Source organism: Odocoileus virginianus, chromosome 1, assembly GCF_023699985.2.
Source record: "Odocoileus virginianus isolate 20LAN1187 ecotype Illinois chromosome 1, Ovbor_1.2, whole genome shotgun sequence".
Classification (NCBI taxonomy): Eukaryota; Metazoa; Chordata; class Mammalia; order Artiodactyla; family Cervidae; genus Odocoileus; species Odocoileus virginianus.
Window position 1 is genome coordinate 22,779,599 of NC_069674.1, and position 25,340 is coordinate 22,804,938.

Below are 25,340 nucleotides of genomic sequence, written 5' to 3' on the forward strand. Positions count from 1 at the left end.
ATCTATTATACTTGGTCTGCTTTAAGCGTGGTGAGTATCAGTTGCATACAGCATACTTCTTGGCCAGGTATAACTTTCCTACACTGCATTCTACAGCACTTCATGGAATGCATGCCTCCAATCTTCACAACAAAAGGAACTGTAGAACTACCTTTCTTCTAGTTAAATTAAAAAATATTTGCACCAATATTTTTCTTTTTCTCCGTTAAAAGAAGCCTGGTCTATGTGTTATATGAAATGCCTGTCAGCTGTATTCCACTGAATACAAACCATTATTCTTTAAAATATCAGTATACAGAAGCAGACGTAGGGAGCTAATGTGTATGGAAATAAAGCAGCTCTGAAACCCATTCTCCCAAATGGAAACGCTACAGAGAGACAGCATTTATAGGAAAAAATTGACAGCATACAGGAAGAAATTGAAGCCCTGGCCCTGAAAAGCTCTGCCAGGGGAAGGAGTCGTTGTCTTCCAGAATTACTACAACAGTATCAATGAACGTATCAGTCGCAACCAGAATCCTCCTGCTGGTAATTTTGAGAATGGCTCTTAAAGGTTCTGAAGTATGTTCTCTCCTTGGTTTAAGGTTTCTGTGACTCAAAGTTTTATAATAACCACTACAAAATATATCATTATAAGAATACTATATACCAATCTCAGATAAGTGTGTGGATCAATCTCAGGTTTTACCTTTTAGTTCTATGACAAGGAGCCCTCTGTCCCTCCTATTGTTTAATGTAATACAAGACTCTAGTCAACAAAGACACATATATCACTTAAACATACAGCAACTGCCCTACAGAACTATATACTGTTAAGAATGAAGTGAAGAGGTAACAGATGATATAAATCACTTACAAGCAGCTGGGTGATGTAAGGTAAAGTGAAATGGGAAGAAAAGAAAAAAAAAGAAAGGCCAAAACAAGCCAACAACAAAATCCCAATCCTTGTAGCACTGAGTCCGTGAACAGGGCTTACTTGTCCCAATTTTATAAAAATGAAATAAAAATCAGAAAAGGGTATACTGCCTGATTATTTTTTTTATACTCATGAATTCTTAAAAGTTAAAGTAAGAAAAAATATATATTTAATGGAAAGTATATACCAATTTCACTTTATTAGCCTAATTTAGGAATGGGATGAGGACGATGGGGTCAAGGTCAGGTGTGAAGGAGGAGGGTTAAAACTCGTGACAGCAAAGATCCCTTCAAAACTCAGTCACTGTAGCCTAACTGTCAGTCAACAGAGCTGAAATCCAGAATACCAAAAGCAGACTCCTGTGCTCCAGTTCTGTCCAAGGACTCTTCAGTCACAGTGTGATGAGGTCCACCAGGTTGCCTTTAGGAGGAGTCATGCTGTCAGGAAAGAAATTTACTAAGGTGTCAAAGAGCTGAGTTCTTTGAGCATAGGTGTGATCCACGTCCGAAAAGCCTGGTGAAAGAGAGATAACAAAGAAACTCATCCACTGTGTTTAATGCTCTACACGTAACAGTAAAGCTAGCTGACAAAAGCAGCAATGTATAATGGAAAAATCAAAACCAAATCAGGCTTTGAAACTAGAGAGCGATGGGCTCTATTCCAGTTCTGCGACACAGCAATGGTATGATCTTACGTATGGTAAGCAGCCTTTCTACAACTGTTTCCTCAGCTACAAATCTGTGATAATCCTGTTTATGTCATAACCTTTAAAGTGCAGATTAAATGCAATTATCTGAATACCACCCAGCAGGATGATTAGTATTTTAGTAACTAATATTGATTTCTCTTCCTTTCCTTGTAAGCATTTTCCTCTTCTGGTCCACTGAGGAATTTTCATTTCTCTTTTCTTTTTAATGCTTAATGCTTTTGACCACTAAAATTGTTTTGATAATAAAAATCTAATCAAGATCAAAGGGGTCTTTAGAAAGCAGTAGAAAATCATGCCACTGAGAGCTGGAAGAAGTCTCAAAGAACTGAGTGAAAATTCAGATAGTCCAGAAGAATGTCCTTCCAGAGGATGGAAGCAACATTTTTTATTTTTTTTAATTTATTTTTAATTGGAAGGTTATCGCTTTACAATGTTGTGCTGGTTTCTGCCGTACAACGACATGCATCCGCGGGAACCGCCGCCCCCACCCCAGCCCTCTGGGTCCTCGCAGAGCACCGAGTTGAGCTCCCTGTGCCATACAGCGGCTTCCCACTAGCTAGCTGTTGTACACATTGCACTGCATGTATGTCAGTGCTATTCTCTCAACTTATCCTACCCTCTCGTGTCATGTCCACCGGTCTGTTCTCTAAATCTACGTCTCTATTCTTGCACTGCAAATAGGTTTATCAGTACTACTTCTTAAGATTCCATATATGTGCATTAATATACGATAATTGTTTTTCTCTTTCTGACTTACCCCATTACTTTCTGAGTACCTCCTCACTTTCTGGCACAGTAGGATCATCAAGCTTATCTTTACACAGCTTTGGAATCTATCATTTTCCCTAACAGCTCTAATTCCTTTTAGTGGCAAATGATATTTACAAACCAAGATCAGTGGTGCTGTTTCTAGGACTATATATATATGCACACATATAACACACATATCTCTTTTAAAAAGAATGAAATTATTAGTCCATGCTTTTACTGCTAATTCATTTTTTTAAGGAACCCACAGGATTCTTCCTCTCCTTATTTCATTCCATATTTATTATCTCCTTTCTCCTACTAGGGAAACAATCTCTCTCAGCAATATCATCATATTTATTCATTTGCTCAGACCTAAAACACACACACAAGAAGTTCCAGAATTACTATACCCAAATCAGTACCAGCAAAATTCAAGATTTCCTTGCTTTTGCTATCTTTAGAATATACTTCACTGAGAGTATACAGTTTAATCTGTACTTAAAAAGATTTAATTCTCTTCCCCCCCATTGTCTGATTATGTCACAAATTTGATAAACATGTTTGTTTCTGTTCACATTCAACTTCAGGGCGTTTACCACCTTTGTTTTACTTGTAAAAATGCTGTGGTATAAAAAAATGTTGTGGTGTATTGTATTTTTAAGAGAGGACATTGATTCTGTGGTAGTACTTATAATATCATTTTCATGAGATCAAATGATTTAGGAGGGAAGGAAATAAACACTGAGTCTCCTACTACCTGCTAGGTTCTTCATGTATGACCACATTTAACTGTTACAAAAATCATATGAAGCAGTTACCATAAACTCCAATTTCAGATGAGACACTTAAGAGAGATTCAGTCATTCAACAATGTATCACAGTTGGAGAGGAAAGAGAATGGAGTGTGAACCCATGTCTGTCTGACTCTAAAGCTCATTTATTTATTTTTATCAAGTAACTGAGTACTTATTAAATAGAAAACCTATCTTTTATTTTTATTCACCATTTACCAATAAGGAAAGTGAAATTTACACTATCATTAGATGAACAGTTAAATTATGGCAGATCTCTATTATGGGACATTGTGTATCACTTACAAATACAATAAACCTAGTATAGTTTCACATAAGCATCTCCAAGCCACATTGTTAAATTTTAAAGAGTTGTGTGGAGAATATACATTTTAATATTGCATAATAATAGAACCAGAACACATAAAACCAAACATCTGTGTGTGTGTATACACGTATACAGTTGATCCTCATTATTCACAGATTTCATATTTGTGCATTTGTCTACCTGCTAAATTTGTAATCCCTAAATCAGTATTGTGCCACTTTTGTGGTCAATCACAGATAGGCCACCAAGAGGCAAAAAATCTCAGCTGCCACATGTAAACATACGTTCTCAACTGAGGTCAAACTAGTTAGTTTTCTGCCCACTTGTTTCAGCTCTCAGACTATAAACAAGTGCTCTTTTCACAACCTACTTGGTGTCATGTTCTTCACATTTTGTTTTCTGCTGGTGACTTCATTGCTTAAAATGGCCCCCAAGTGTGGTGCTGAAGTGATGGCTAGTGTTCCTAAGTGCAAGAAGGCTGTGATGTGCTTTATGAAGAAAATACACATTAGATAAGCTCTGCTCAGGGTGAGCTACAGTGCTACTGGCATGAGTTCAATGTTAATGAATCAACAGTATAAACATGTAAGTAAGATATGTTCCTGCTGTAACAAAACAACACCATGTATTAATTAGTTGAAAAAATTCTGTGACAAGAGGCTTGCAGCACCCTAACTCCGTATTTTCCATAGGAGCAAAGGGTCAGTATTAACCAAATTCAGGGTTACAGGTAACTGTATAGAATATTACTGTGAATTGTGGGAATCAACTCTATCTGTATGTCAAGATCTGCCAAATGCAAGCGGTCACACTTGAAGGAAGGAGACAGAGACTGAGGGAAGTTGTTCAAAGACAACCTGAATATTAAAAAAAAAACCAAAAACCCTTTAAAATGTGGGGGGCACCAGGAAACTCAGCAACAGCAACATGACTACATAAATGGTAGTGACAGGACAAAAAGGCTGTACTGATTTTAACTTTCATGTTCTTAAAACATACCCTGCTGAAAGTATGCTTTTAAAATTAGCTAAAAGTCAGAAGTCAAGCTTCAGTGTCCACAGCCATAGCCACAACAGCCTAAGCTAAAGAACCTCAAAGGTTATTTTTCTCCAAAGTCAGTCATTTTTCAAAACTAAGACAATGCCAGCAGTTTGTAAACCATTTTCCACCTTTCTAAGTTTTAAAATTACAAATAACATTAGCAAATGCTTTTTAATTCTGAGAGGTTAAGACAAACTGGATGAATTCTGAAGGAAGTCAGAAATTTTAGTTGAGCCAATTTTGGGGGGAACATAATTTAGAAAATGAAATAGTTATTTATACATGACAAGCGTACACAGCCATACATTAAAAAAAAAACCCACTAGATTTAAATTCTAAGTGGAGTGAAGGTAAAACAATCAGATAGAAAATGAACAAGAAGAACCAAGAACTCTAAATAGGCATGAAACCTTATGAAAAAGACTTTTTAAAACAAATAGTTTGTCAAATTTCTCCTTATGAAAATTGGCAGATAGCCTGAATTTATTCAAATTCACCAATGTTACAAAGCTTACATTTATAAGGCAGGTAACAGAAGTGGTACTCTAAGCAGAACACTTACTAAGCATTTCATTTTGCTGTTTTCAAGAATACTTAATTCTCTCAACAACCTGAGGCCACAACTCTGCTTACCTCCATTTTACAGATGAAGAGATTAATGATTAGAAAAGCGACTGTTCAAAGTCACTTTTAAAATTAGTAAGTGGCAGAGCTGACACCTAAACATAGACTCTGACCCTTGGCCACTACACTACACTCCTCCCTCGTAACTACTACACTGCTTCCCTTCAGACAAGGTAGGAAACAAAACCACACAGAAACTTTCCCTTTTTGTATTTGTTTCTGTTGTGTCTGTATTGATCTCAGTGTACCTAAGGTCTGTTTACAATCCACGTAAAACAAGCTGTTCCTGACAAAATATATTAGCTGACAGTGAATAGAGCAAAGAAAAGAGTTAAGCTAAAGATAAAATATTTGCTGACAACAGTCTAATATATTTAAATGACTGTCAAGAAATTCTTGTTCTAAAGGCTAAATATAAGTCAGCCAGAGACATTTCAGTGCTATCCACCATTAAAATAAAAACAATGGCTCTGGGCTGCAGTATCCATACATAACAAGGCACACATCCACTCAAACTGAATATCTATGTGCCAGGCTCCCAGTTTGTCTATCACTAAATCCATTTCAAAAGATAAAATTCAAAAGGGCATGAACTTTCTAAAATAATGCCTATAACTAGACTCTATCTCAAGGTTGAGATTCCTAACAACCTGAATACACCTTGTTTTTTTAAAAAAATTTAAACTGGTTTATTTCCTTACAGCTGTTCTGGGTCTTTGTTGCTGTGTGTGTGTGGGCTTTCTCTAGTTGGGGCGAGCCAGTGCTACTCTTCATTGCAGTGCACGGGCTTCTCCTTGTAGTAGCTTCTCTTGTTGTAGACCAAGGGTTCGAGAGTGCAGGCCCAGTGTTTGTGATGCGTGGGCTTAGCTGCCCCACAGCATGTGGAATCTTCCTGGACCAGGGATCGAATCTATGTCCCTTGCATTGCAAAGCAGATTCTTAACCACTGGACCTCCAGGGAAGTCCTTTTAAAAAGGAATGGTGGTAAACAATTATGTAAATTTTTAGAAGAACCTACTTAAGTTATGTTTTATAGCAATCCTCTTGCCCTGTGGTGGAATCCTACATATTCTGGAATTAGAACTCAGGACTAGAGTTGCCTTGACCAGTAGAGAAACCTCAATCACTTGCTATGGAAAAAGAAGGGGCAAGACCCCAAGAGACACTGCTATTATTTCCCAACCTCCTGAAAAACAGGGAATTATATGTCTTTGGCTTTTGTTTTTGCCTTTGAGGTACGTTTCACCTTTAAGAGACAAACAGTGAAGAAGTTAAGCCAAAGTGTATTTAATTGCAAAGATAACCAGAAGCATTTATATTACATATGGGAAAATTTCATACTATTACCTGACTCTAAAGGCTAAATAAAACAGCACCAGCATCAATGGAATTAGTATGCAATCACTGTGTGACTGCATTTTATAATAACAAGAGGAGAGCTGGAAATTCCCATACTTCAAAAGGCTACTATCTTGTTGAAAAACTGAAGCTATAATGATTTTCCTAACACAAAGATCCTTGAAAGTTCACCTGACTAAAGCTCTGAGTTCTAGAACTTCTACAGACTCCCCAATTACTACAATCTGGTTTAACTAATTTAATAATTCATTAATACTAAATGAGAGTACTAATAAGTGAACACTGATGTACGTATCTGGGATGCTTGAGAAACACATGAACTGTAAAGCTATCAACTTACAAAAATTCCCATTTTCAGGAAAGAGTTAATTTACTCCCTGCTTCCAAACATTTATTGCCCACCCCAACACCATTCTGTGGATACCACACAATTTCACAAAGAACAAACTGAGAGGAAAACCCATCAACCAACGAATGTTAACTCATGGTAAGTATATCAGTAATACAGTCTGCATTCCAAAACAATGCTATACAAATGATTTTGACGAGACTTCTGTGCCATCTATTTGCATAATAATGCAGTGATTGGTGTAATAGGAATTGCAAACTGATCCATGAACTGGGAACTGATGCCAGTTATCAAGAATTTTTGTATGTCACCTTGAAACCTGTTTCATTTGTTTGGATGACATCTCATCTAATGTTTCATTTTGAAGAAATAAAAATCAAACCTCCCCAATGCTAGGGCATATGGCCAGATAAAGTACACTGCAATACTTACCTAGAGCTGTGAAATCTGAACCAGATTTAAATAGAGCTGAAGCTAGGAGCTGAAACTGTGGGGAAAAAAGAAAGTAAATTAGCTTAGCTAGGTAGTGTAGTGTCAGTCACTCAGTCGTGTCCAACTCTTTGCGAGCCACGGACTGTAGCCTGCCAGGCTTCCCCATCCATGGGTCTTCCTAAGCAAGGATATTGGAGTGGGTTGCCATTTCCTTCTCCAAGCTAGGTAAACACACTGGAGAAAAAAATTCCTATAATTTCAACCATTTATTAGTTACTGGATGTCTCTGCATATGTATCCCATAGGTTTACTCACCAAACAGAAAGATTGAAGGTGGGAGGAGAAGGGGACAACAGAGGATGAGATTGTTGGATGGCACCACCGACTCAATGGCCATGAGTTTGAGTAAGCTCTGAGAGTTGGTGATGGACAGGGAATCCTGGCATGCTGCAGTCCATGGGGTCACAAAGAGCTGGACATGACTGAGCGACTGAACTGAACTGAACTGATTCATCAAATAGTGGAAAGAAGAACATCGTATTTAGATTAAAGAACATGCTAATTTTTTTACTGAACTCTCTTATCGTTTTTCAAAATATTAGACTAAGTCCTGGAATTATTTTATTTTAAAAATATATTAAAGTATGTATTTGTTAAGGAACAATTTAGTCCCTAGTACTGTGTTCAGTCGTGTCTGATTCTGTTGGAATCCCCTGGACTGTAGCCCACCAGGCTCCTAAGGAACAAGAGGTCAACTGAAATAAAAAATTACTACTACCATGTGATCCAACAATTTCACTCCTGAGTACATATATCCAAAGAAAATGAAAACATTTATTTGAAAAGATACATATACTCTGATGTTTACAGTACTATTATTTACAATAGCCTGATATGGAAGCAACCTAACTGTCCATCAATAGATGAATGGATAAAAATGTGGTATGTATACACACATCCACACCTACACCCCTCTACCTACTGGAATACTACTCAGCAATAAAAAAGAACGAAATTCTGCCATTTGCAACAACATGATGGATCTGGAGGGTATTATGCTAAGTGAAATGAGTCAGACAGAGAATGATAAATATTGGATGTCACCATTTACACCCAGAAACTAAAAAATAAATGAATGAATAAAACAAAAGAGAAACAGGCTCACAAACAGAACAAAATAGTGGTTACCAATGGGAACATGGAAAGGGCTAGGAGCAAAACAATGGTAAGATTAAGAGGTACAAACTACTATGTATAAACAAACTAGACACAAAGATATATTATACAGTACAGGGAATATAGCCAGTATCTTACAATAAATTTAAATGGAGTATAATCTGTAAAAATACTGAATCACTATGCTATACATCTGAAACTAATATAATATTATAAATCAACTATACTTTGATTAAAAGAAAAAGAAAATTACTTATTTGGGAATCTATCATAGAGAGACTGATGCCCTAAATACAGTTACTGAACTTTTAGTATATATGAATGATTTCTCACTTCAAAAATAAATGCATGCTACAGTAAAACACCTGATGCCTCTACTGCATAAATCAAGCTGTGAGAAAAAAGCAGTTATTATGTATGAGCCATCCCTAAATTACAACTTAGACTGGTATTCCATGGTGTGTATAATTGTAGTATTATATAATTTTAAAGGCTCAAAGTGAAAAGATGTTAAGTATTGATTAGATTCACAGATTAGTCAGTCAGTTTAAATCAGACAATGTAGCTGAACAATGACAAAATAAAATAAGACAAAACTATTGCATCACTGGTACTTTAACATATTGGTAAAGAAAAATTTAGGCTTCCCTGGTGTCTCAGACGGTAAAGAATCCGCCTGCAGTGCAGGAGACTTGGGTTTGAACCCTGGGTTGGGAAAATCCCTTGGAGGAGAGCATGGCAACTCACTCCAGTATTCTTGCCTGGAGAATCCCCATGGACGGAGGAGCTTGGCAGGCTACAGTCCGTGGGGTTGCAAAGATGGACACAACTGAGCGACTAAGCATATGAGAGAAAAATTTAGGAGAACTATTTATATTTATCTTGACTGAGGATCCTGGAAAGCAGATCAGTTAAAGGTCAAATAAACAGAATCTCAACAGAGTTACTTGACACTTTGCAAAGCTTGAGCCACTGATGCCACTGATTCTTCACGATGAATTTAACACTTACACTTGTAGACTTTAAAATTTCAGGTATCAGTCACCTGATTAATGATCCTTTGAATGTAAGAAACTGAAAAAATAATCCAGAAGCAACTAAGCAAGACTTGGGGGGGGGGGTGGGGAGGGGAAGGGGTATAAAAGGAAGAGTTAAAAATACATGAAACTTCTTCATATATTTTGGCTATCAGTATTCTGGTCAGACATATCTACTACAAATATTATCTGGTCTGTGCCTTGTCTATTTTTTTTTTTGCTGCACTGTTTAGCTTCTGGGATCTTAGTTCCCTCAGCCAGGGATCGAACCCAGGCCCTCTGCCGTGAAAGTGGGAAGTCCCAACCACTGGACCATCAGGGAATTCCCTTCTCTCTCTTAAAAAAATTTTTTTGGTAACGTCTTTTAATGAGTAGAAATTTTAATTGTGTTGAAGTCCAATTTGTCAAGTTTCCTCTTTATGATTAGTGCCTTTCATGTCATATCCAAGAAAGCTTTACTTATCCCAAGGTGGTGAAGATAATCTGTGGAGGGACTATTTTGGATTTTATATTTAGATCCATAATCCATCTTTAATTTTTGTGTTAAAAGTGAAACAGGGGTTGAGATACCCATCTATTTAGCATCATTTGTTAAAAAGACTTTCTCTTCTCTATCGAACTTGGTGCTTTGGTTAAAAAAAAAAAAAAATCAACTGACTGCATAAGTATGAATCTATTTCTGAATTCTATTCTGTTCTTTTGATCTATTTGTCTATCCTTAAGGCAATATCATACCCCTGTGATTACTGTGGCTCTATACAGAGTCCTGAAATCAGGTAGTAAGTAGAGAGCTCCAACTTTCTTTTTTTCAAGATTCTTTTAGCTAGTCCAGAGTCTTCACATTTCCACTGCATTTTAGAATAAGTTGGGATACTGACAGAAACTGCAGTTTAAATTGGTTTAAATTATAAACCAATTTGGGGAGAATGGGCACTGCAACACTTTTACAGTCTTTCAAACCATAAATGTGATTTATTTCTCCATTCATTCAGGTGTTGTTTTCTTTTAATAACAAACTTCTGTATATTTATTTTTGATATTAACATAAAAAGTTTAAAATTTTCCTTTTCCTTTTTTTTTTTTTTTGAAGCAAGGAAAATGACTTTATTTGAAAAGCCATTTGACCAAGAAGATAGCAGGTTAGTACCTCAAAATACTCATTTTATCAGGGTCTGGATGCCAGGTTCTTTTTTATAGATCAGAGAGAAAAAAAGCAATGAGTAACTAAAGTCAAAAGGCAGAATAGAGAGAGAGTAAAATTTCATTTTCTAAGTGCCCATTGCTAGTATAAAACTGGAACTGCTTTCTAATTCTATTGGCCTTGTATTCTGTAACCTTGTTGAATTCAGTTATCTTAGTATATCTTTTGTAGATTGCATGATGTTTTCTATGTACACAATAACGTCATCTAAAGATGCAAACGGTTTTACTTGCTCCTTTTAAATCTATATGCTGTTTATTTCTTTTTCTTATTGCACTAGCTAGTACATCTGGCACAATATTGAATAGAGGTGTTGACAGCAGACATCTTTTCCTTGTCATAATCTTAACGGAAAAGGTTTAACATTTTATAATGAAGTATGGCACTAGCTGTATATTTTTCATAGATGCCCTTTATGAGACTTATGATATTTTTTTATTGCCATTTTAAGAATTTTTATAATGAATGGGTTTTTCATTCTGTCAGATGCTTTCTTCACTTATTGAGATGATCTATGGGTTTTCTCTTTCATTCTGCCAGTGTGGTGAGATACAGTGATAGATTTTTAAAACTTAAAACCACCTTGTACTCTAACATAAACTCCCTCTTGGCCATTGTGCATTAGCCTTTTCATATTGCTGGATTCAGGTGGCTAAAACGTTCTTAAGAATTTTGTATCTACATTTACAAGAGGTATTTGGTCTGTTATATTTCTTTGCTTCTAATGTCTCTTTCGAGTTTTCACACCAGAGTTAAGCTGCTTCATAAAAGGATTTAGAAACTGTTTTGTCTTCTTCTGGTATTTAAGAATCTATACCAAAGTGGCATTTTTTTCTTCCTTAAAGTGTTGATAGAATTTACTGACATAACCATTTAGCCCTAGCACTTCCTCTTTTGTAAAGTTTGCAATTATAAATTCAACCTCTAATTGATATATGGAGTTCCTTAAGATTTTTTAATTCTTGTGCTTCTTGTTTTTGTAAGTTGTATCTTTCAAGAAATTTGTTCATTTCATCAAGTTGTTGAATTTGTTGACAAGTTGTTTATAATATTTCTGTAATATACTTTTAATGTATGGAGGCTTGTAAATGAATTCCCCTTTTCATTTGTGATGTTGATAATCTGTGTTTTCATTATTTCTTTTCTTGATAAGTCTTGCTAGAGATTGACTAATTTTAGTTGCTTTTTCAAAGAACCAACCTTTCACTTTTAAAATATTTTTATTATTTCCCATTTTAATAATTTCCTATATTCTAAATACTTATTTGGGATTAATTTGTTCTTCTTTTCTAATTTCAAAGATGAAAGATAAACTTCATAGGCTCTATGTAGATGGGTGGGGAGAAAACTGTTATTTTTCACTAGTCAATTAAATAAGTAGCACCGATATGTACTGGCCTAGAGTTTTAACAGGAACCAAGTAGCAGTACACAATCTGAATAAAGTCAGACCTCTCCCTGCAACTCCAGACTTGACTATCCAACTATTACTTCAACATCTCAAGTAGGCTATTTCATAGGCATCTCGAGCAGAACATATGAAAATTTAAACTCCCAATTCCAGTCAGAAGTCTCCACCTTCTCATTTTATTTGACAGTAATGCCATCCTTCAGGTTTTTCAGGTTCAATACTCTAAAGTCGTTTCTTTCAACCCCACACCCAATCATAAAATTCTGTTGGTTCCACCTTTAAAATACATTGAGTCAAAGCTATTTTACTCACCATTTCTATCGCTGCTATTTTGTCTGATCAACCATCCCCCTTGCTTAGATTCATACACCTCCCTCAGAGCTCTCTCTGCCTCCATCTGGTTCCTTTTTAGTCTATTTTCAATACAGTAATCAGTGTGACCTAATTAACACATAAAGCAGATTATATCACTCCTCTGTGTGCACAATACCCTGATCTGGCTCCCTATTCAGAGTAAAAACCAAAGTTCTAACAATGACTTACAAAGTTATTTATAATCTGTTCTGCCAATCACGGCTCTTACCTCTCTGACCTCACCTCTAATTACTCTCTCTCCTTTCCTCTCTATTCCAGCCACAAGGGGTGTCTCCTTGATGTTCTAAACAAAGCCAAATACTCTCATCCTAAGGTCTTTTGTTCTAACCCTGCTTTTGCTAGGAATTACCTTCCCCAAATTATCTTAGATCACTCCCTCATAATTCTTCAACTTTTTGTGCACATCTGATTTCTAAATGAGGTCTACTATGATTACTCTATTTAATAGCCACAACTGTCCAATTCTTACCCCTTATATTTTTAATTCTGTTTAACTTTGCTATAATCTGTATCAAATTCTAATGCACCATATTTGTTTATTTAATATGTTTATTGCTCCTCCCCACTAGCTTGTAAGTATCTCCTGGCCAAGTATCTTGTTTGGTTCACTGGTGTATCTCTCATGCCTGGCATATTGTAGAGACTCTACACATCTGTTAAATAAATGACCCCAGTTCTTCAGAAGCTCAGTAGAAAGATAATTAATACAAAATGTGCAAAACTGGCTGAAAACTTGTTTTTCTCGTTCCTTCTTTATTATAGAACTCTCTTTAAAAATGGTAGAATCAGTTTTAGGCAACCTTTTCTTGGCCCTTTTCTAGGAAAAAAAATAATTTTCATAAACTTTATTATAATCTCATCACCAATTTAGAATCCACATTCTGGAGACTGAAGAAAGCAAAGAACTATTATTTGGTACATAGTTGACAGTCTACCAGCATTTCCCCACTAACAGGCATAATGATGACCCAAAAAAGGTGGAGAAAAATCTAAAAACCACTTTTGAAAGTGAAAGTCACTCAAGTCATGTCCAACTCTTTGCAACCCCATGGAGTATACAGTCCATGGAATTCTCTAGCCCAGAATACTGGAGTGGGTAGCCTTTTCCTTCTCCAGGGGATCTTCCCAACCCAGGGATTGAACCCAGGTCTCCTGCATTGCAGGCGGATTCTTTACCAGCTGAGCCACCAGGGAAGCCCAAGAATACTGGAGTGGGTGGCCTATCCCTTCTCCAGGGGATCTTCCCAACCCAGGAATTGAACTGGAGTCTCCTGGTTGCAGGAGTATTCTTTACTAACTGAGCTATCAGGGAAGCCAACTGCTGATAAAAATCATTTAACATTTTGTAAAACATACACAGAAACAAAACCAAGCTACTACAGAAAATGAACAGCAGTATAGATCTTTTTCAATAAGGGGAATGATTTCTTACAAGGAAAAGTGAAGATCTATATGCCCCACTAACAAATACTTTAAGTACATATACACACTGGAGCTGTCTCCAAGGGATTTCTTTCCCCAAACAAAATCTGGCCACACATTTTTAAACAAAATAATAAACTTACAGACCAGCAATTCTCAATGTTTTAGATGTATTTTCAGTTTTCCATTATAAAAGAGCAGACAGAAGAATCTTTGAGTGTGGGTATTGTTTTGAAAAAGTTTCTAAAGTGATTCTGATGCTGACACACACATGAATAACAAGAATAACATCATTTTTTCCTAACTTCTATTCAACAACTCAAAGCTTTTAAGAAACAGAATGGAAGTCTGTGGCATACAAAATCATAATTTGATAGTCTTCAGGAAAAGACAAATTCACCGTCAAAATTCTTAATCTGACTATTGAACTTGAGATACCTCCCTGTCCTGGTTTTTCCCATTAGCTTAAAGAACAAACTGTCTGTTTTCTTTGGCCTGCTTGCAGCTCACACAGCTGAAATTATTTATTTCGCAGTATTTTGTTTTGGTTTGGTTTTAAAAAATAAGAGAAAAATGAATGTTCCCGGATTATAGCCATTTTAGACAGACTATGGTGAAAACACAAGAAAATCCATTTATCTCTCAAATGCACAAGTCTAACAAAATGAACAATAATACACTGTTCACAACTATCTTCAGCTTATTAATATAATCCATAACAGATTAATCTAAATATATTCTGCTACTTGGCAAAATCATGATTGTTGTTGTAGCTAAATTGTGCCCGACTCTTTGCAACCTCACAGACTGCAGCACGCCAGGCTTCCCTGTCCTCCACTATCTCCCAGAGTTTGCTCCAATTCAAGTCCACTGAGTCAGTGATGCTATATAACCATCTCATCCTCTGCCACCCTCTTCTCCTTTTGCCTTCAATCTTTCCAAGCACTAGGGGATTTTTCAGTAAGTTGCCTCTTCACATCAAGTGGTCAAATTATTGGAGCTTCAGATTCAGTATCAGTCCTTCCAATGAATATTCCGGGTTGACTTCCTTTAGGATTGACTGGTTTGATCTCCATGCAATCTAAGGGACTCTCAAGAGTCTTCTCCAATACCACAATTTGAAAGTATCATTTCTTCAGCACTCAGCCGTCTTTATGGTCCAACTCTCATAATCAGACATGACTAGGGAAAAACCATAGCTTTGACTATATGGACCTTTGTTGGCAAAGTGATGTCTCTGCTTTTTAATACCCTGTCTAGGTTGGCCATAGCTTTTCTTCCAAGGAGCAAGCGTCTTTTAATTTCATGGCAGCAGTGACTGTCTGCACTGACTTTGGAGCCCAAGAAAATAAAATCTGTCACTGCTTCCACTTTTTCCCCTTCTACTTGCCATGAAGTGTTGGGAATAGATGCCATGATCTTTCTTCAGGGGGTTTTAAATTGTGTTTTGCTGATCCTCCACCTACTGAAGGGCTGTAACCAATACTGAGTAAGAGAACTGGGGCTTATTTTCATCGTAGGCAACTATGAAAGAATATTTATTTGTTTTGGTGCCAAGAATATGCAGGCTCTTCTGCTTTAAAGTACAATGAACCTGGTGCCTGAAAGTCATTCAACATTAAATCTGAAATCTCTGTCAATGCTGAACAGAGAAAAACACTGTGTGATGTTGCTATTACAAAGCCAAAGCGCTGCAACAGCTAACAGGGAAATGGATGAAGGAATGGAACTACATATAATCACCAATTCTGAGAAAGAAGGTAAATGGATTGAAGTTCAGATGTTGTTAGATGAAGCATGAACAAGAACAGCTGGTGAAAGGAAGGAGTGACAAAAGGAGTCTTAGAAGTTAGCAGGAAGAAACGTTTAGTAAGACCATGAAACTCATGCCAGGTATATTCACACAATGGGGATAAGCAGACACACCCTAAGAATATTCTTACAAACAGTTGCTTCCATCCCATGATATATATCAAAAGAGAAAACTGAAAAGTAATGATCTGTTACTAATTTCTCAAGCTGAGGGGCTACTGATAAACAAAGCTTGAGGCTTATGGTAAAACTGTAGTGCTGAAACATTCATATAATTATGTATCAAGTCAGCAAAGATGTTATTCCCACCAACCCCTCTTCATTCTCTTCTTATATTAAAGGAGAGTCTTCCTTCTTCTTTTAAGGGATTTTGGAGTACCAATAGAAAAAGTTTATACTGAACATTACATAACCCTTAAGTAAAAGAAGCATGGTACAATGAGAGAAGTAAAATTTTTTATTTCCTTCTCAATACAAACACTAATGTCTAAGTTACAACTTCTTACCTGAGAATCCTTTTCTGAATGTATCACAGGTTTCTGTCTGAATTGAATCTTACATTATTAAATAGAAATATGTCTATTCAATTTCTATTTCATCTGCTCCATGTCATTTTTAAGATATTTAGTGTTATCATATATTCCTCACTTCCCTTTAAACACTCAAGAACAAAGTCAACAAATATAAGTTAAAAAAACTTTTTAAAAAATGTTCAATTTCTGAAGTTTATTATCACCTTTACCTCTTTAGTTTCTTCTGGGTCTGAGTGATCCACAGTTATATAAAGATCATTTTGTAAATATTTCAGAGCACTAAGGGGATCCATTTGGGCCTTTTCTTCAAACCTAGAAAATGCAAACAAGAATAGTAATTGCTTTAGAGTTATGAAAAAGCATCAGAAATGTCTTTCAAATCTGGAACGAAATACTCTGTATCTGAGGAGACATTGCGGATATCCAAAAAATCTGTGTTTAAGAATCCAGAAGTAAGAATATTGCCACTTATATAAATAGTGTACATGTGGAGCCTCTGGAAACAATGGTAATGCCAGGCTGTGGTGCTAGAGACTAGAAAAGGGCACTTCTTACCCTCTTCTTAGGGACTTCCCTGGTGGCTCAGATGGTAAAGTGTCTGCCTATAATGTGGGAGACCTGGGTTCAATCCCTGGGTCAGGAAGATCTCCTGGAGAAGGAAATGGCAACCCACTCCAGTATTCCTGCCTGGAAAATCCCATGGACGGAGGAGCCTGGTAGGCTACAGTCCAAGGGGTTGCAAGAGTCAGACACGACCGAGCAATTTCACTCACTCACTACCCTCTTCTTAAAACTATAAGCTAAGATTAAGTCAACTACTAACACAGTGGATATATCAAATATTTTTCATAACAGAACTAAAAAACAGTCAAATGTGTTTCATAAAAAAATAAGTAGGGATAAAATAAAAATACTTTCCTAGATTTGTGTCACATACTTTCCAATGGAGGTGTTTAACAGATACTTCAGAAACCAAAATGACTATAGTTTCTTTTAATGATTAGATATTTTTAATGAGACTACTTCCACATCGCAGTCCATAATAACAACAACAAAAACAACTGTATCAACCATTTATCAATTGTTTGTGCTAGACACTGTATCAAGCATCTTATATATATCATTTCATTTATCCTCACGTAACCCCTATGATGACAAGTTGATGATCATTTAAAAAGCAAGAGATGAAGAACTGTTGCCTAGTAAATGAATTTGGCCACACTAAAACCTAGTAAGCAGCAGAAACAGAATTAAACTCAAGTTTCTCTGATCCCAAAGCAGAAAGGAAACAATGAGTTCTCCTAAATTAAAAGTCTGCTTTGGCTATATATATATTTAAATAATGATAATTCCTTTTGTAATAGAATTATATATGGATTTATTTCCAAAATATTGGTATGCTTTTCAAAGTATTATACAAAAGGAAAGAAAAGACATTAAATTTCATTTGGAAAAGGAAAATAGTAATGAGTCTTTCATGACAATGATCAGCTGATGGCATCAACAACTTCCTGTGTTTAGAACTAACCTCAGTGAAAGGGTACCTGCAAGGAAGGGCAAAGACTGGCAAAATATTACAGTTTTCCTACACCAGATAGTACCCTGATTGTCAGCCAGCCTTACAACCCTCATATGAGAGTTTTAGTCATGTTACTCTACCATCTTGCCCACAATGAATTAGTTTTGGCACCTGAACCAAAAGTAGTCATCTTGAGCTTGCTGAGATGTTTATAAAGTGGCCTGGCAAAATTCTTTCCAGGATACACTCTCTAGGCAACTTTCTCTAAGAAGATAATCTCTTAGAGAAACTGAATGATACACAAGAACACAAAAACACACAAACCACAGAAGGCAGTAAGTAGAAGACATGAAATGGTAGATTCCTTCCCTTCTGTTCTTCTCTCCCTTCCTACCCAGCTACCTATCAAAGCCGTAAGGGAAGCCAGAGTCAGGAAGTAGAACAAGAAAACCAGACAGAAAGCAGCAGAAAGAGAAAGGCTCAATTACCAGGAAAGTTACTTCAGTAGCCTCTAGCTAATCAGAACTGTCTCAGTAGCTTAAACAATTCTTCATCAGGCCTCACTGTTCAAGCGCTAAGAAAGTACTTTAATGCTCTGCATATACTCATTCTTTTCCAGTGAGAAATTCTAAGTATGTCTTTATCCTTTGTAACCTGATAACTTAACCATTACATATCTATGGTTCTATTAAATAAATCCAGGAAAAAGGATCCATCTTCCTGGAAGCTGTGCTTTTTCTATGCTTTTTTGGTTAGTCTGCTAAAATTTTATTACTGGACTTATGTCTTCCATCTAGAATTATATTTCAGTCAACAACCGTGCCCTCTACCCAAAGGAACAAGGGACTAATCTTATCAAAAACGGTTTTCTTTTGCCCCTTTCTATCCCCCAATCATATGTTTGGAAACTTGAATGTTACAGAAAAGTGGCACTTTGTTTTCTATATCATGTGGCACCATTAAGAACAAAGACACATTCTTGGCAATCAACGTACTTCTCTCCCTCCAAATTTGTATTTTAACTAAAATTTATATTTTAACTAAATAGTAGCAAATTTCAAAGGCTTATTATTTGCTCAATCACACAACACTTACCATCTTTCAATTTCAGTTCCTTTATTTCATGAATCACATTCATAAGATTTGCTAATCTTTCATCATATAATTAAAAAAATTTAAATAATTTGTTACTGATTTGTTTCCTTATTCACTTTCATGCCTCACTTTGTGCATTTACTAGCACAAGTCACTAACAATGATGTTTTATATCTAAAACTTAAAACAGGCCATAATATTTCAAAGTATTTCAGATTCCCATAAACCTTGAACCTATAGTTCAAGGGATACATAACCAAAATATTATTTCTGAATGGTGGGATGAGGGATGATTCAATTCTCTGTGGCAGAGAGAGAGGACTTTTTTATCCTTTATTAACCACATATTACTTTTCTAATTAAAAGCCAGAGGGAAGTATTTATAAGTAAATTCCAATTCTTTATATATAGCACTAAACAATTCTTTTAAATCTCTAGGGGGCTTTTGGTCAGGAAATTTTTTCCAAAAACCAAACTCAACATTCTAACTATAGTTGCATCTGAAGTTGGGAAGAAAAAAAAAAAAGAAAACCCACTATGATTTCCCCAAACCTGTCTTATCCCTTTAAAAACAAAGTTTAACATTAAGATACCAAGGAACAAAATTTTAGCAATGCAAAATAACATTAGCTGAGGTTACTTTAAGCTTAAATGTTGCTAATAAGACAGACTTTCTCTCTTGCTATCCAGCCAACATGACAATTCAGCCCCTTTCTCCTATAGATTCTATAGAAAATACTCTTACTTATTCATAGTAATGACAAAGCAAAGAAGCAACTAGTTTCTCTTATCAATTTATTTCTTAAGCACGACTTGTGAAAGCAGAGTAAGAAATAACAGGTAAACATGATATGATAAAGGAATAAAAACCTACTTTTATACCTACACAGAGGTTTTAATTGTATTCTATATATTAATAAAATACAATACACAATTATATAATTAAATACAAACACACATACATTAGCATGTCTGTGTATATACATATGTGTATGAGGTGGAAGTGGTGGTGGTGGTGAAGCGGTGCAAACTCTGGAGTCAGAATGCTCAGGATCAAACCCTGGCTGTCGCTCATGGTGGAATGGCCTTAGATGAGTCACACAATCCACTTAAAACTGGCTCCATTTCTTCTTTTACAGAAAGAGTCACTGTAACAGTAACTTCTCCCCTGACTTATTGTGCAAATAACATGCATGATTTAGCATACAAAAATTGTTCATAAATGGTATCTATTATCATCATTAAAAGCTGTCTCGCCCCCTAAACTGTAAATTTTAATTACAATCTAATACTATTAGCAACCAAAGGAATAGATGTATTTTTCTACATTTTTCAGTAGCTTATCATTTGCTAAGGCTAAAAAGCAAACAAGACTGAGGAGATATATATGAAAATGTCTGATTACATGATTTTGCAATTGGATTGCAAAAGTAATGATGCAAAACTGTAATATTTTAAATTGTATTCTGAAACATCAAAGCATAAAGAGATTATTTAGTCAACTATATCATCATATTCACTGTTAAGACAATCAACCATAGGTCAGTCAAATGCCAATAATTCTAGAAATGATATAATTTGTAGTGGGTTAGGCCTTGAGTTACTTGAAGGTAGGTTCATCACGTTCATAGAAACTTTTTCCATTATTTTGACAGCTGCAATATATCCTTGCTTATCTTTATAACTTAGCATCAAGATCTATTTTTACTTTGTACCTTTCTTTGAAAAAGAAAGAAAAAAATAAGGAGAGTAACAGGGCATTTACAAAAGTCATGATCTTCACAGTATTTACACTGTTGCGTCCCTAAATTTCCAAAGATAGAGTCACATCTCCAAAGCTTAGGTAATATCAACAATAGCTGATAATGCTAAATAAAAGTTTTCAGTGAATTATTTTTATACCTGTGTTTTCTTATGAGGTACTTGCAATGCCGCAGTAAGTAATCTTTTGAAGGCCTACACAATTTCAGCGACCAGAAGTCATCTAATCTCATCTTTGGGGAGCATGATTTTCCTGGATTCCCACCAAATAAATAATGAACCTATAATAAATAAAGCAAACCAGATTTCTTAAAATGCATGCATACTCAGGAAAGTTGTAGTAAAATTTCTTCATTTTGGTAGAAGTGTATAACAAGTAACTTGTTTAGCTTTACTCATACAAAAAAACTAAAACATTCCTGCATGTCTACCAAAGGCCTCCTCTGATTTTTCTTAAGCTTCCATTTTACTTTAAAGTACTGTGATTACTTTCTTAAATTACATTTCATGTTAAAATAAGTTGCATTACCACAGTTACACTGAAAACGGAAGACATAAAGCAATGGTAGTAAGAACTATTCCAAGACACAGAGTTCGCTTAGGCAACAAATAATGGGGATTATCAAGTTAATCAAGTGTCAATTGTAATAAAAAATATCTTTTAAAAAACTGACACACAAGTTGAATCACTGAAGGTCAACAGTAACTAGAAAGTTTTAAAAATTTTAGCATCTTACTTTTGTTGAATATGTTTCAATATGAATATAATTGAATATGAGCCTTAATGTTGAATATTAAATGGGATGTATGATTTGTGAAATAAATTTTAAAATATTATTCTATCATTCAATTAATACTGTTAGGTAGTTAGAATAGGAAACCGGAGTCCAATATAGCAGTGGCTAAAAGACAAAGAAAGGAAAAAGCCCACAAAAAAAGAACAAAGGAAGTTCCAAGGACTGGAGTGAGAACCTCAGGTGAAGCAAACAGCCCTCCTGGCTAGCCCAATTTACATAGGGCAGGCTCAGGGGGAGGAGATAAACATATAAAAAGAGGAGTCAAAATTGAGCCTCGTGCTTGTTTTGGGTTGGCCTGCCCTCACTGCCAGAGGATATATTTTCCCTTGCCTGCCAAATAAAACTGAGCTGTAACAGAGCTGTAACACTGGTCTGCCACTTCAAATTTTTGCTGTGGCAAGACAGAACCGAGGAAATTACACACTCCCCCGACAATACCAAATAAGAAATGTGAAAGGAATGCAATAATGACATAATGACACTATTAAAGGTTTAGTAATATTCTGTACTCAAGTGGTAAAGCATTTTTTGATATTTTGAAACATTTATAATCAGCAGTGTTATACAACAGAGATATCTCTATCCTATAGATGGGAATTCATTTATCCTTCACTTTGGGAGACTCTCAGAGAAAGGGGTTTTAGTTTTCGAATGGTATCATTTACCTAAAGATCTCAAATGATTGAGAATTTAACAGAACGAATACGGTTCTGTCAGTAATTTACTACATAATCTGAGTCCAATCATTAAACTATATGTAAAGTTTAAGGGAGAAATACCTAAAGAAACCACACTAAACACTTAGTGACACTAAAACTTCAGAATTCAGGACTATTTTCACAAGGCTGATGGAACAGATATGTCAATCATAGGAAAAATAAAGATTTCTTACACAACAGGAAAATCTAAAATCAGGAAGTTATATATACCTTTTCATATCATGGAAAAAGGTATACAAGTGCTGAAAACTGTATCTTCTACTTGAATATTCATATTATAGAAACAATAGGCCATGCTATATATCAGATCTATGCAGCTAAGAAGCAATGGCTACTGGCCATTTTCATAAGAAATGTGCCAGGAATTATGGATTATGCAAAAATATTTATTGTTTTAAGGAATTTCAGGGAAAAGTGACATCTCTGCTACATATTCTAGTAAATGTTGGTTATTTTTATTCAGATCTACTGAAAATAATCAGAAACAGTTATTTTGAGATTCTTTCTGATTGTACACCATAGAAAGTTTACCAGTCAATGTAATTAGGATACCTTGTGTAATTCATCATATACAAGCTGATGGGCAAATCTTGGACATGGTTCTTCCTCCTGAAGACTTTTACTTGGATTATCCTTTGCAGCTTGATCATTCTTATAGACACAAGACCTGCAAGACATTGCTTTTAAGGCATTCTATCCTAGAAAATTAGCAGTACACGTAAGGTTAATATAATTGTAGCAAACAAATTAGTGCAATGTCTAATTACCAACAAAAAATTATAAATTTGTTCACATCAAATCTTAAAGTTCTGGTCACTCTCATATAAAACAATCTGAATTTGTTAGAACTGAGTTCTGAAGTTCTTTAATGTCCATCAAAATCTCATTTAAGAACAACCTACTTCGTGTTATGAAACAGGATCAGCATATATGAAAGCTTAAACCAAAGGTTGAAAGAGATGATATCATATTTATCTATCCACAATAAAAACTCACAACAGATTGCTTTCATTCTTACTATAAGCAAATGTCCTATTTAGAAGGTAACAAATCCCTTAGCTGCTCAGCATCACCCTCCATTACTAAATGGAAGTTCCTCTGTACTGGAGAATATTCACTTAGGTAGTAGTACAGAATATTAGAAATGGGTCCTCTAGGTCAGTGTTTTTCAAAGAAAAATGTATAGCAGTTCTGTGAGGTACACTGTGACAAAAGGGTTCTATGTTTGACTATGCTAAATAATAATACTCCCCTTACCACAATCTTGCTCTAGTCAAACTGCTTCATTTTATAAAAACTAAGAAAGGCCTGGGAACATTAAAAATACATTGTTCTCAAGCTTACACATATACATGGTAGCAAAAGCTAGTCTAAAATATAACTCTCTTGACACTCAGACCAGGAATACCTCCTAACTGAAAAATTCAGAGGTAAAATCCCTTGCTGAACATCATTGGAAACATGGGCACCAATAATGACTCTTCCAATCCCTAATATTGATATTAAAATGTATGACATCACAAATTAAAGTAAGCCTTCTACTTCCCTCTTCTGAATAAACCAACAACCTCAACCTCAAAGAAATGTTACATAGGGATTGCAACAAAGACAAGAGCTACTTACCAACTATTTCTTACAATATCATAAATCCAGAATGAATTTCTGACATTCTCTTCCCTCTTTTCCTTGTCTTTGCTGAGTCCAGATAAGACATGTATTTCATTCAGCTCTGGGTCAATGGTTGCTCTCTGTGTGAATCCTGTCATTGGAACTATAAATTGAAAGAGAAAATAACAGGACAGTATTAACATTAGATAACAGGCTAGCACTACTTCAGCACCTATCTTCTAACATACGACCTAACTTTTATATTAAGCAATAATCAATTGTTTATTGCCCTCTCCTCACTCTAAAACATAAGCTGTATAAGGGCAAAGGTTGTTTGGATCACTGTTTTGTTCCCAGTGCCTAAAGCAACTGCCTGGCATGTAACAGTTACTCAACTATTTGCTGAAATAAATGAATGATAACTATCAGGATGGAGTGAGAAGGAGGAAAGAGGTAGAATGAGTGTGCAATGTAATTATTTTTATTGAGGGAAGGGGCAATGCTTTATTTAACTGATTTATCCTCTGGACTGGCTCTAATTTAATAGCTGAGACAAAATATTTAAATCTTGACCAAAAAAAACAAAAATTTGACACACAGGTTTGTTTAATAAAGTCAAAGTCATCCAAAATACCTGTTCAAGAAATATAATGAAATGACAAAGTTTCCAAGAAAAATAAAACATTTGGGGGTAAAATATGCCATTTTGTTTTCTCGAGTGGTCTGGACTCCCTAGAGTTAATTTTCTGAGAAAATATTTTATTTTCCTGAGAAAGCCATTAAATGAGTGATGGTCATTTTGGATTATCCAGTAATTTGCAAAACACTGATATGGCAAATGCAAATCTTCTCACTATTGTTGCTTGGAAATATTAGTTGAAATATAATGTTATGATTGACAACATACTTGCCACAGAACTAAAAACAATGCCATTGTTTCAGTATTAAATTTCTTTTATACATGAACAAGTATCATATGCTGACAAAGCTACACAAACATCAGCTTTAAGTAAAACATCTCAATCAATCCATAATACTACAGAAGCAGATGCTAACCACACTGATACTCATTCGTCTTTATCTACTTTAGTAGGGTCAAATAATGCAATATTGACTTTTTCCTAGTTTAATTCATCTGTCTTTCACATTCACTTTCAATAAATTTGTTAGGAATATTTTAGAGACTCTCCAAATGTATCCCACAGTAAATATAGTAAAAAACTGTCTGCACACACACATATGTAACATATGCATCCGTAGACAAATACATTTATCTTGATACACACATACACTAACCTAACCTTAATAATAACCTCAACTCTCATTCTACACCATTTTTGGTGGTCATGTAAAGCCTGGTATTTTCTAATTAAACCTTGGAAAACTTTCAGAAGTACCTAGGTTCTGACCTGTTCCTCAGATAACCTTGGAAGAAAGATAAAACAGTAAAGAAATGAAATCATTTTCACTAATGGTAGAAGCATAGGACATATCTGCCTAAATTTTTTGCCCTTAAATTTCTTCATTCCATTTAGAATTCTATAACATGGGTTGACAAACTATGGCTCAATCTGAT

General features: G+C 35.4%; 1 protein-coding gene across 6 annotated transcripts in view; it reads right to left on the reverse strand.

Moving 5' to 3' along the window:
• Window positions 1-1,084: 1,084 nt before the first annotated feature.
• MKLN1 (muskelin 1) overlaps window positions 1,085-25,340 on the reverse strand; it is a 377,738-nt gene continuing 353,482 nt past the window's right edge. For all 6 annotated transcript variants that reach the window (XM_070465719.1, XM_070465720.1, XM_020894367.2 and 3 more), the window contains 6 exons: window positions 23,780-23,927; window positions 22,709-22,823; window positions 20,782-20,921; window positions 16,475-16,577; window positions 7,300-7,354; window positions 1,085-1,429 (listed from right to left, as the gene is read on the reverse strand). In XM_070465719.1, the coding sequence (XP_070321820.1) occupies window positions 1,308-1,429; window positions 7,300-7,354; window positions 16,475-16,577; window positions 20,782-20,921; window positions 22,709-22,823; window positions 23,780-23,927 (683 nt within the window). In that variant the 3' untranslated portion in view covers window positions 1,085-1,307. The remainder of the gene's footprint in view (window positions 1,430-7,299; window positions 7,355-16,474; window positions 16,578-20,781; window positions 20,922-22,708; window positions 22,824-23,779; window positions 23,928-25,340) is intronic.